The 12109-nt window shown below is 44.0% G+C and overlaps 1 protein-coding gene across 2 annotated transcripts in view; it reads left to right on the top strand.

Moving 5' to 3' along the window:
* The window catches only part of SNX2 (sorting nexin 2), a 31262-nt gene extending 21665 nt beyond the window's left edge, over positions 1-9597 (top strand). Inside the window, exons 11-15 of one of the 2 annotated variants that reach the window (XM_035099882.2) lie at positions 420-625; positions 1361-1504; positions 7522-7602; positions 7709-7780; positions 8532-9597. In XM_035099882.2, coding sequence (XP_034955773.1) covers positions 420-625; positions 1361-1504; positions 7522-7602; positions 7709-7780; positions 8532-8582 — 554 coding nt within the window. In that variant the 3' untranslated portion in view covers positions 8583-9597. The remainder of the gene's footprint in view (positions 1-419; positions 626-1360; positions 1505-7521; positions 7603-7708; positions 7781-8531) is intronic. The other variant, XM_035099883.2, reaches the window with a different exon arrangement.
* The last annotated feature ends 2512 nt before the right edge of the window (positions 9598-12109 follow it).

Raw genomic sequence — 12109 nt, 5'->3', positions numbered from 1 at the left:
AAAACTATCTTCTAGTTTACAGCAAAGTTAATGAATGTTACAGTGGTACCTCAGTTTACAAACACAATTGGTTCCAGAAGTGTGTACTTAACCTGAAGCGTACTTAACCTGAAGCGAACTTTCCCACTGAAAGTAATGGAAAGTGGATTAATCCATTCCAGACAGGTCCGTGGAGTACTTAAACTGAAAATATTCAAACCGAGGCGTACTTAAACCGAGGTATGACTGTAATTTCTATTAAGCTGAATTACTTTGAAGCAAGCTTTCTCTTTGCTCTGTTGAGCTTTCCCCCCTCAAGCCAATTGTTCTATCTCTGTACACCAAAATGCCATTGTATGCAAAGTAGCATTTAAAGGACTTGCATTTTGTGACTCACATTGCGACAGCTGACATCAACTCTAGACGGATTCTTGTTTCAGAACTTTCAGCCAACACAGCTGCCTTTGCTAAAAGTGCTGCCATGCTAGGGAACTCAGAAGACCACACTGCTTTATCAAGAGCCTTGTCTCAGCTTGCTGAAGTTGAAGAAAAAATTGATCAGCTGCATCAAGAACAAGCTTTTGCTGACTTCTATGTGTTCTCTGAGTTGCTGAGTGACTATGTTCGCCTTATTGGTGCAGTAAAAGTAAGCCCGATTTAAAAACTACTTAATGACCTTGCAAGACAATATTTGCATTGAAGGTTATAGTGCTTACAGTATAAACGTGTGCAGGATGGCATGCTGTAACAGAAAGTAATGTCTGTAGCTGGAATGGGTAACCTATGGCCCTCTGCTGTAGATCAGGCTTTCTCAACCTCAGCCCTCCAGATGTTTTTGACCTACAACTCCCATGATCCCTAGCTAGCAGGGATGGTGGGAATTGCAGTCTCTAAACATCTGGAGGGCCGAGGTTGAGGAAGCCTGCTCTAGATTATGCAGGACTGCAACTCTTATCATCCTTTATCGTCGGGCACACTGGCTGAGACTGATGAGAACTATGGTCCAGCAACATCTGGAAGGTCAAAAGTTTCCCACCTGTAGTTAGAAATGTTCTGTGGATTTGACTAGCTTGTGCTCATTCTCAGCCAGTGTTTCCCATACTTGGGTCTCCAGCTGTTTTTGGACTACAGTTCCCATCATTTCTGACCACTGGTCTCATACTGTTTAAATGGTCTCATACTGTTTAAAAACTAATGTGGCATGTGGTCAGAATCAAACTTTTACCCGTTGAGATTCTTGAGATTTTTGCCATAGTGATGGCTTTAATACGAGAGGTAGATGGCCAAAGCACAGTTTAATATTGACAGGGTGTTTACCTGTTTAAGTCTTAGATTTTACGTGGACTCATCACTTTTTAATTGTTAACTCTATTGCTTACAGGGAGTGTTTGATCATCGAATGAAATGCTGGCAGAAATGGCAGGATGCTCAGGTCATGTTACAGAAAAAACGGGAGGCTGAAGCTAAACTTCAGCTCGCCAACAAGCCTGACAAATTGCAGCAAGCGAAAGATGAAATCAAAGAGGTAAATTTTGGAATGCAGTGCTTTTCCTATGTAAGGCTGCGGTTCTCCCCTCCATTCATTGGCTTTAAGTGCATTATTATTTTATTAATTTTAATCATTGCTTGTGTGTTCCATTATAAGAGCAGCAAATGGTTCAGTAGTTTCATGCTTCAGTTAGGCCTCTATGGATTCTGAAACATGCCTTCATTCTGATGTTTTACAAAGTAAGTGGGAGACTTCCATTTATTTGAAATAAATATATATATTGAGACAAAGGTCAGTTGCTTCTCTGCTATGCAGTCAAGTACGTACTTCCAAAACAAATTGCACATAAATCTGCAAAATGACGGTGAATAGTGAATGTTTCTACTTACTGATGGAACACTTCCTTCCATATATATACCTTTTATATATGTATGGTATAACTTCAGTAAAACTGTCAAAGCATTTTGAAGTTATCATAATCTCTGCACTTTTTCTGTTATGCTTCACTAAGGAAATCGAAGAGGTAGGATAACTTATTTCCATGCTGCTTTTTTCCTGTTCTGGCTGCTTCATAAATTGCATAAGGAATGCAACTTAAATCACAGTATAAGAATATGCAAGTTCTCCATTTATGAAACAGCAAAATAGTTCATTCTCTTCAGCTGAGAGCCCTGTGGGTCAGAATGGTATCTTTCCCAACTGTGCAGTAGTGCTGTATAGACAAGGATAGTTACAGCATTCCTGATTGTTTACCAATGGCTACATAATTGAGAATGGGCTCTTTGATCATGCCTGCTTTCTGCTATCTTAATTGCAACTAAGTATAACGTTGATACAAAGTTTGGCAGTTAACACTTGTCTCCCTTCCCACTGAAGGGAGAGTTTGAAACAGTTTGCGAATTATGGTTAATCAGGGGCAATGGTTTAACAGAGTTTGATGTTAATACTAATATAGATTTAAAAGTATTTACGTGTTTCTATAGTAGCTTTCGTTTGAAATAGCAAGGTGATAAACAGTAAGGAATATAAATATAAAATAAAATATGCAGTACAAGATAAAACAGCAGCTAGTAGATCAGAACACTCTTACAAGCAATGAAAACAACACACTGGTACTCTTGCCTTAGACCAAAAGGGAGGCATTTCCATAGAAAGGAGCCACAACTGAAAAGGTCCTTCCCTCATTGCCATGACACAAATCTCTGAAGGTTGTGGCATTGCCAGGAGGGCCTCATCAGACATTCCTACTTATTGGTCAGGGTAGTGTGGTTGGTGCTCCTGTGGATAGCTGGGCTCAAGTTATTTAGGGCTTTGACTAAAACCTTAAATCTTAAACCTGGTCAGGTAACCAGGGCAGCTCTTTAAGAGTGGTGTAATGTTTGTGTAATAGTGTGCCCTAGTTAGCAACATAGCAGTTGCTATATTCTGTACTATCTGCAGCTTTCTGACCAGCCCCACATAAATAACACTACAGCAGCCCATTCTTGAGGTTAGTAGTGCATAAGTTGCAGTGGCAGAGCTATCTGGGTCAAGGAATGGTTGTAGCTGATGTATAAGCAGAAGCTGGCACAAGGCAGTCCAAGCCACTGGGGTTACTGGGGCCTCCGATGACAAAGAGGACCATTTCTAGACTATGTCCTTGCTCCTTTCAGGATAGTGCAACTCAGTGTAGAACAGCCACAGTTCCCAGTTCTAGGAAACACTCACAGGACTTCTGCCTTACATGGATTCAAGCACGGCTTATTGGCCCCAGAGGTGGTTTTATGGGAGTGTGACCAGTTTGGCTGCCCTAGGCGCAGTGCTTCAGGGGGTGCCATAAAAATGCTCTAGAATGCAGTGCAAGAGGTATTGGGGTGGGGGTGGGGAAGAGATTTTAACGTTCCATAGAGCACCACTGAAATTTGAGAGCCCAAATTCTGCCCCTTCCATTAGCTGTATTTAAGCTAGGGATGAGGAAGGGAGCACAAACTCCTGATTGTTTAGTAGGGCGAATGCCCACAAAATCCCCCTATATATATATATTTAGACTCTGTTCCCATAAAAGGAGATTTGGGATATAAGCACCCTCTAGCCACATAGAGTGAAAATCAAATACGAGCATGGCTTTGAACTCTTGGTAAGCACTCTTATACTGGCTGCGGTTTGCACTAGCAGTTTGTTGCATGCCATTGCAATCCTACATAACAGATTCTGTACATGGCTGCTGCTTGGAGCACTAGGAGCTTAAACCTGAAGTGAACTTGACATGCTAATGACTTGTGAATTGGTGCCTAATCTCCCTTTTAATGCTAAAGATTATTTCTAATTGTGCAGAACCAAAATGCTAAGTCTGATCACAGTTAAGTTCTCTTCTAAAGGTCTTGGTGGTAAAAGTTGCATTCATGTTGTGAGTTCCTTGTATAAAGTTGCTATCACACTGCTGTTGCCTGCATGTGTTTGGAAAGCCTTCCATTATGGCTTTTGTGATGGAAGCTTTGTATGGCCAGTTTGACATGCTCATTGCAATATCCACATAGCTCAGTCCATCTTTATTCTTCTGGTGGAATTCTCTCTGTTGAAAATGACTCTTTGTAGGGTGGACGATGACCCCTTCTGCATGTAACACTAAACAATGCCATGTCTTAATGCACATGGACTAAGAAACATGGCTTAGTGAATGAATGAATTTATTAATACGGTCGCAGACGAGCATCAACACGCACAATATCAGATCATAAAACATATCAAAAATACAAAGGACAGTGTGAATATAACAAGGATTTAAATATAAAAATTAAAAATAATTATTAGCGTACCCCCTGTAGTTAGCATTTAGGGGTTTGATCATTATGGGATACCACTTGCTTCCTGTGATTGATTGCAGACACACAGAATTTGGCTACATTTAATGTAGTCTTGGGATTCTTGCCCTCTAGCAGTAGTTTTAAACTATGGTGTTCGGATTAACATGGCTTAGTGGGAATGTGTGGGCTCCCAGAGAGGAATTCATGGCTGCTTTGCTCCTCAAGTTGTTCTGCTTTGCTTAGCTATGGTTTGGCTTAGTGTGCCATCTGAACCAAGGCTTATGGTTTAGCTCTGAAAACCATGGTTACAGCTTTAAGTTTGCTTCTGTCTAGAGAACTAAACCATGGACCCAAGTTTGGACAGCATGCAAGTAGAACCATGGGTTAGTGCAGTGCAGTGCAGTGCAGTGCAGTGCAGCAGCCAGTGTTAGAAACTGAGATATGAAAGCTAGGAGCTAAATGGCACCTTAAACCTAGGTTATGGGCACAACAACAGAATGTCTAGGCATACTTTTTTGTAACAAGACTACAGAGCTGAAAATGAATGAACTGCAGCTAAAATATTATGTATACTTTTCACATGATCTAGTAGTCCTTCCCCTGCCCACCCCCTAATATTCTTAAGACGGTCTCTTCTGCCGCCTTCAGAGAAGAGCTGGAAGTGAGGAGGCAGGAAAAGGTCCTCTTTTTCTTTCACTCTGCAGTTCTAATCAGAAATCTTAGGCGCAGTACTGTGCCCAGAGCTCAGAAACTGCTCATGCTAATGAAATTTCCTGTCGCAAAATACGCATAGAACAATGGGAGTTATGAACACTGGCAGCAGCAAAATGTCAGCAGGAGAAGCAAAGCAGCCCACAGTCTTTTCTCCAGTAGCCCACACGCTTGCTGGTGTGCACTAAACCATAGTTTCCCTTACCGTTACATGCAAAGTGGCCCACTGCCAAATATATTTGTGTGTAAAGTGAAAAAAATGGAAGTATTAAATATGGGTGTTTAATATTAAAAGGCAGCTTCATGGAACCACTAATACATCATAAACCTTAAGCTAGCTGTGTCCAGTCTGAACTGCAATTCAGAACATCTGAAGGGCACCAGGTTGTGGGAGACCAACATCTTAGGACAGCATCCCGCAACCTGGTGCCTTTTTGCAGTTCTGAATGGCAATTCACATCAGACTCAGCCAGCATGGCCAATGCTCAGAGTATATGAGCTGTAGGCAGCAGGTTGAGGATTGCAGGTTCCAGGACAGGGTTTCCCAAACTTGGGTCTTTTGGACTACAACTCCCATCACTCCTAGCTAGGAGGACCAGTGGTCAGGGATGATGGGAATTGTAGTCCAGAAGCAACTGGAGACAGGAGTGCCAACTTGAATAAAATATTGGGGGGGGGCACATAATTGATCACATGGAGTGGTGCATGAACACTATTTGAATGGCCATGCCCATCAACTTGGGGGGGGGCAGTCGCCTCAAATATTTTATGGGGGGGGAGATCCCTTGGCCCATAGAAGCTGGCTTCTATGGCTGGAGACCCAAGTTTGGGAAACCCTGGCCTAGGGTGTCTGCCACCAGATTAATTCTATTTCTGTGACTCTACACATTTGTGCTTGGTGTAACTTAGATCTTACAGGGGTAAAGAGTTTTGAAAGTTAAATCTTCTTACATTTTGGGGTTATGCCCACCCAAGTTACTATTGGTTGCTTCACAATTCATCCTTTTTAATTTCCATTAGTAATTTACCGCTCAGCATATTTTGTGCTGTAACCTTATTTCTGCTCATTGGTGCCTTTTCTAAGGACCTTTGAAGAAAGGCACAGTTTTCCTTTGCTCCTCACACCGTAATAGATATTTCTGAACTGATGCTGTGTACTCTTGGCTTGTTTTCATAGGGAAGCAATTGGATCTGACAGCTGATTCCTGGGCTTCAGTTAGTGTCTTAAAATAAAACCTGTTACAGTTCACTTTTAAGTGTTCTTAAGACCCAAAGCTTCTAACAATAGCCAACAGCATTATGAGAGAAGCATTATAAAGGCGGCCAACTTTCTCCAGCCTATAGACACTACAGTTCAGTACATACACACGCCTCCTTCAATTAGTATTGTCATGTGTACAGCTTATCCTGAACTTCAAGGATTGGGACCAAATGGTACTATTAGTCTTGAGCTTAGGATACGTGGTGAATAAGCAGTAGCAGTGTATTGTCTGTTAGTCTACAGACTCAAATGAACAATAGTGGATTTATCATTAGAGGGCATATCTGTTGGCAATCCTCGCAGTAGACTCTTGTGGCATTTATTAAATGTTTAATTGTGAACAAAATTGCTTCATGTGTAATCCTTAAACAACCCTGTAAAGCAGGGGTAGGCAAACTAAGGCTCGGGGGCCGGATCTGGCCTAATCACCTTCTAAATCCGGCCCACGGACGGTCCGGGAATCAGCATGTTTTTACATGAGTAGAATGTGTCCTTCTATTTAAAATGCATCTCTGGGTTATTTGTGGGGCCTGCCTGGTGTTTTTACATGAGTAGAAATTGTGTTTTATTTTAAATGCATCTCTGGGTTATTTGTGGGATGTAGGAATTCGTTCATTAACCCCCCCCCAAACTAGATAGATAGATAGATATAGATATAGATAGTTTGGCCCCCCACAAGGTCTGAGGGAGAGTGGACCGGCCCCCTGCTGAAAAAGTTTGCTGCAAAGGATGGGTGGCTAACACACAGCCTGCATCTGACCCGCCAAACCACAGGAAGTGGCCTGCCAGTGCTTAAGAGATTTTGTTGTTGTTGTTAATCTCCTGGTTGGTCCTACCTGCTCCTTAGAGAGCCTCTGATCCTTTATCCTGATATTAGTGCTAAGAACCACAGGGCCATAATAAAGCCCTCTGCCTGCTTTTTAGAGTAAAAGGCTGCATTTTCACCCAGCCCACCCCAACATTGGAGTGGTGATGGGGAGAAATGCTACCTCTTGCTTTGCACAGAACACAGTGGATCTTGAGCACAAAGGAAAATGCAGCATTTCCGAATGCATCCAGCGCTGGTATCAGGAGAGGTGGAAATATTGTGAGTGTGAGAGAGAGAGACAGATTGCCATGTGCCTGCATGTTTGCTGAGTGTGTATAATGCATATATTGGGCACACCCATTGATGGCATGTGACCCTTGGGCAGAAGAAAGTTAGCCACCCCTGCTGTAAAAGGCTGGGCCAATGTTCTCACGCAGGGAGGTTTTGGATGCTTCGTATTTAAGCTTTGTTTGTGCGTGTTCTCTTTCAGTGGGAAACGAAAGTTCTACAAGGAGAAAGGGATTTTGAACAAATCTCCAAGACAATACGCAAAGAAGTAGGAAGATTTGAGGCACGTATATGTTTTCAGTAAACAATGTAAACATTCAGAAAATCACGACGGAGCGAAATTTTTGGCTAACTTGTGCTATATGTAATTTTGTTTTGTGTGCTAACAGAAAGAACGCGTGAGAGACTTCAAAACTGTTATAATCAAGTATTTGGAATCATTAGTGCAAACACAACAACAGGTAAACTTGATATCGGTGTTTGTAATTCATTTGGTGGGGTTTTCATTCCTAACTCTGGATGAGTAAATTAAAAGAACTTCACACACACACACACACACACACACACACACCCTGCTGCTCAGGAGCTTCTCTTTAAGTCTGTCTCTTCTAGTCTTTCTTACTTGGTTGATTAAACATTACTAATTCAGCAGGGAGCTGGCAGAGAAATTCAATGTGTTCTGTGTGACTTACTTTGTAGAGGCAAATATCACATTGCACTTGTTTCTTTAATAAGTTTACATAATGTAAATATTCTACAACTCTGAACAATAAAGCTGGTCATAGCATTTCTATTTTAGAGGGAAAGACATTTTCTAAAAAAAACAAACAAACCATCTTTCCTAATGTCAGTGGAGCACAGCACAGTTGGATAAAAAGTAGGCTTGGATCATACGAGTAATGCATAAATTGCATATCTCTTAAAATGAAAGTCAGTGTGTACATTTTTCAAGCAAACTTAGTTTCAGATTTGTTTGTACCATAACCCTTAAGAACTCGTTTTTCTATAGGTGTAGAAGGGAGCAGCCTAGTTCAGACTTTTATTTACATAATAGTTGCATGAAAAGAAAAGAGTCTAAGCTTCCGAAAGTGATACTGTAGTATTGAAGGGCTTTCTTGCCACTTGAGATGCAGAAAAGCATCTGGTGATGATAGGAAGATATCTGAATTGTAAGTAATTGAAATGTTTACTCCTTTCTCCTCTTTTCCCAAGCTGATAAAATACTGGGAGGCATTCCTACCTGAAGCCAAAGCCATTGCCTAAGAAGAAGACTCTTCCAAAATATGAAGACTCTTTGGATGTTTGTCCCAACTGAGCTAAATTCCATAGTGAAAATCACTTTAAAATTATCCAAATAAACCACTATATATTTTGAATTTAACATGTGGCTTTTTATATACTACAGCATTTTATTAACAGCTGCATGTCCTGACCCTCCTTGAAGTGGACTGTGGGCATGACATTCTGCAATACTTGCTGAATTGAACACTATTGTGTCTTAATACTTGCACTAAAATGTGCGATGCAAGGCCAGAAAGTTATTTTTGTTCTTTACTATATGTTCTGTCTACCTGATCTTTATGAAACAAATTGCATTTATTAATGTTCACATAACACATTCCTGTACATAATCAAGATTTTGTGATTTCAGTAATAAAAGGGATGTACTTTGTGAAACATTAATCCTTAACTTTGTTCTTCATTTCCTAGCTCATTTAAGTGTGTTTGGCACTCAGTAGTTGTAGCAGCTATACAGATTTAGGCTGAGAGGAATTTGGGTTGGTTTTGCTAACAAGGAACACTTTTTTACATGGTCTAACTCTAGCTTCTTTAAAAAGTGGATTTCTTAAACAACTGCACTTGAATAGAAGCTTTTTGTTTTTAGAAAAGTGGTCATACCAAAGACTCATTAAATCTTATTGCTAACCCATGGACTTGTCATATTAGAAATGTATGCAAAGTAGCGGTACTCCATTAGTCTTTAGTAAATTGCTATATAATTTACTAATGATAAACTGCTATATAGAATGGGAAGGATGTAGGAATTCAAGATCTTGTGTTTCATTCCTCACAGAAATCAGCTTAGAGTTTGACTTTCCGTAAGCAAACTCTTCTTACAAGGATGTGTCTTCTAGTGGGAGGTAGGAAGAGGCATCTTTTACCATTTCTCCTGTGCACTCAGAAAACCAGCTGCAGGGGACTGTGGGATCCACCAGAACAGATACTGCTTTGGGGAATTGATAAAAAAATATACCTTCCAACAACTCATTCCAAGTAATCACAGTTAGCAATGGGAAAATCCACCGGGGGGAGAGGGATGTAAACTGCTTTAAAATCCTATATAATAATGTCCAAGTTGTCCCTGCGTCCAAGCTGTCCCGTGTGTCCCTGGGTCACTGCGCATGTGCCCCAGGGATACAGGGATTGGACGGAGGGACAACGGCCAACCGCCGCTCCGCCAACCGCCACTCCGAAGCCCAGTCTCATGCTGGAGGTGCGCGGCGAGGCGGCGGGGGAAAGAAGTGCTCCCCCCCTCCGGCAGCCTTGCCGCGCACCTCCGGCAAGGGACAGCGCTTCCTCGGCCGAAGCGGCAGCGGGCGCCGGGGGAAGCCGGCTTTGGCTTGGCGGCGGCGGGAAGAAGAGAAGGAATTCCTCCTCTTTTTCCTGCCGCCGCCAAGCCAGTCCCCAAGCTGAAGTGCGGCGCGGCGGGGGCTTTTCGCTGTTTGACTTCCCGGAGTGAAGGGGGAGGCAAACGGCGAAAAGCACCCGCCGCGCCGCACTTCGGCTCGGGGACTCACTTGGCAGCGGCGGGAAGAAGGGGAGGAATTCCTCCCCTTCTTCCCGCCGCCGCCAAGCCAGTCCCGGCCCGCCGCGCCGCACTTCGGCTCGGGGACTGGCTTGGCAGCGGCGGGAAGAAGGGGAGGAATTCCTCCCCTTCTTCCCACCGCCGCCAAGCCAGTCCCGGAGCCGAAGTATGGCGTGGCGGGGTTTTTCGCTGTTTGCCTCCCCCTGGGGGGAAGGCAAACGGTGAGAAGCCCCCGCTGCGGGGTTGCCGGCTCTGTCGGGTGGGGGGGAGGGAGAAGCAGAAGATCTGATCGGTCTTCGGCTTCTCCCTTCCCCTGCCCATCAGAGCCGGCATTTGGCTCTGTCAGGTGGAGGAAGGGAGAAGCAGAGGATCGGATTGCTTCTCCCTCCCCCCACCCGACAGAGGCGGCAACCCCGGGATCTGTGCTTTCTGTCGGTGGTGGTGGGAGGGGAACGAATGGAGAGAAAGGGCTGCTTTCTCTCCGTTCGTTCCTCTCCCCTCACCACCAACAGAAAGGGCTGTCGGTGGCGGAGGGAGAGGAAGGAAGGAGGAGAAAGGGCTGCTTTCTCCTCCTTTGTTCCTGTCCCTCTGCCGCCGACAGCAAGGACAGGTCCGTGGCGAGGCGGCGGGTGTGTGTGTGTGAGAAGCACTCCTCCCCCCCGCCGCCTTGGCACGCAGCGCCGGCATGGGACGGAGTTTCGGAGAAGATCTCCGGCCCCCCCCCTCGCCGCGCACCTCCCGCATGAGACGGGGCTTTGGAGACCTCCGAAGCTCCGTCCCATGCCGGCGCTGCACGAGAGCAGCGTTCTAGCGCCCGTTTCTAAACGGGCTGAATTCCACTAGTAAATAAATAAAATAACTTCATATTTCCAACAGGGCATGGCACATCTTTGAAAAAATCCAGTAGCTGTGATGCAGATGGGCATAGTTGCTGGGGTGTTTTTCAGGGCCAGCTCTAGGGGTAGGCTGGGTGGCGCGGAAACCACGCTGCGCCCGCCCACCAGCCGCGGGAAGAAACGGGGCGGGGCGGGGGCGCCGGAGCGATCCAGGCGCCAGGGCGCCCAACCCGCTTAAGACGGCCCTGGGTGTTTTTTTTAAAACAACCTCTGCCTCATTCCACAAGTCATGACATGAATGCACAATGTTAGTGTGAAACATACCTTGCATGTGAACGATTGCGGTCCTGTGGCTACATAGGGAATGTAGCGTGATTTGTGTATTGGGGGCAATACTGCTGAGTTCTGTCGAGCTAATCTACACCAAGCTGATCCTTTTTTGAATAGCATTTCCCAAAGATCTGCCATGGTGCCAAGGACACAAGCTTGCAGGCTCTCAATAGGACTCCACTGTAGCAGTGGGGATCAGTACAATAGTTGTGTTTAAACTGCAGTTTTTACCAGATCAGATCCCTAGCAGTTCTTTTCGTTATCTAGTAGGGTACATATTTGGAGGGGAGTGTTATTGGTGAATTTTATAAGCTGATTGATTAAGAGGCATGGCCCAACTTGGCCCTCCAGATGTTTTGGGACTACAATTCCCATCATCCATGACCACTGGTCCTGTTAGCTAGGGATGATGGGAGTTGTAGTCCCAAGACATTTGGAGGGCCAAGTTTGGCCATGCCTGATTTACAAGAACACCACACCTATAATTTTTTTTACAGTAAATGGAGAAAAAATGCTTGAGTGTACTATTCTGGCTCGTGAGGAAAGTATAGACTTTAGGTATACTTTGTGATGAGTGAACAGTACTAAATCTACTGGCTTTGACTTAAATGTAACAAATGTTTCACTCTTAAAATGGAACCTGCAAACCAACATCTAGTAACAGAGTTTCCGTTCTGGTTGAATTGTGTGCTTGCAAAAGAACCTACCGTAAGAACATAGTTACACTAACAAATTGTTGGTAAAGTAACATTTGAGGATGTTAAGATTTTTCTACTCAGCAGGAAGTGGTGTTTCCTTTTGGGGGGGGGGATGCTGGG

Source organism: Zootoca vivipara, chromosome 11 (assembly GCF_963506605.1).
Source record: "Zootoca vivipara chromosome 11, rZooViv1.1, whole genome shotgun sequence".
In the NCBI taxonomy this organism is placed as follows: Eukaryota; Metazoa; Chordata; class Lepidosauria; order Squamata; family Lacertidae; genus Zootoca; species Zootoca vivipara.
The sequence above is the reverse complement of the archived record's forward strand: the minus strand, read 5'-3'. Positions and strand labels throughout refer to the sequence as shown.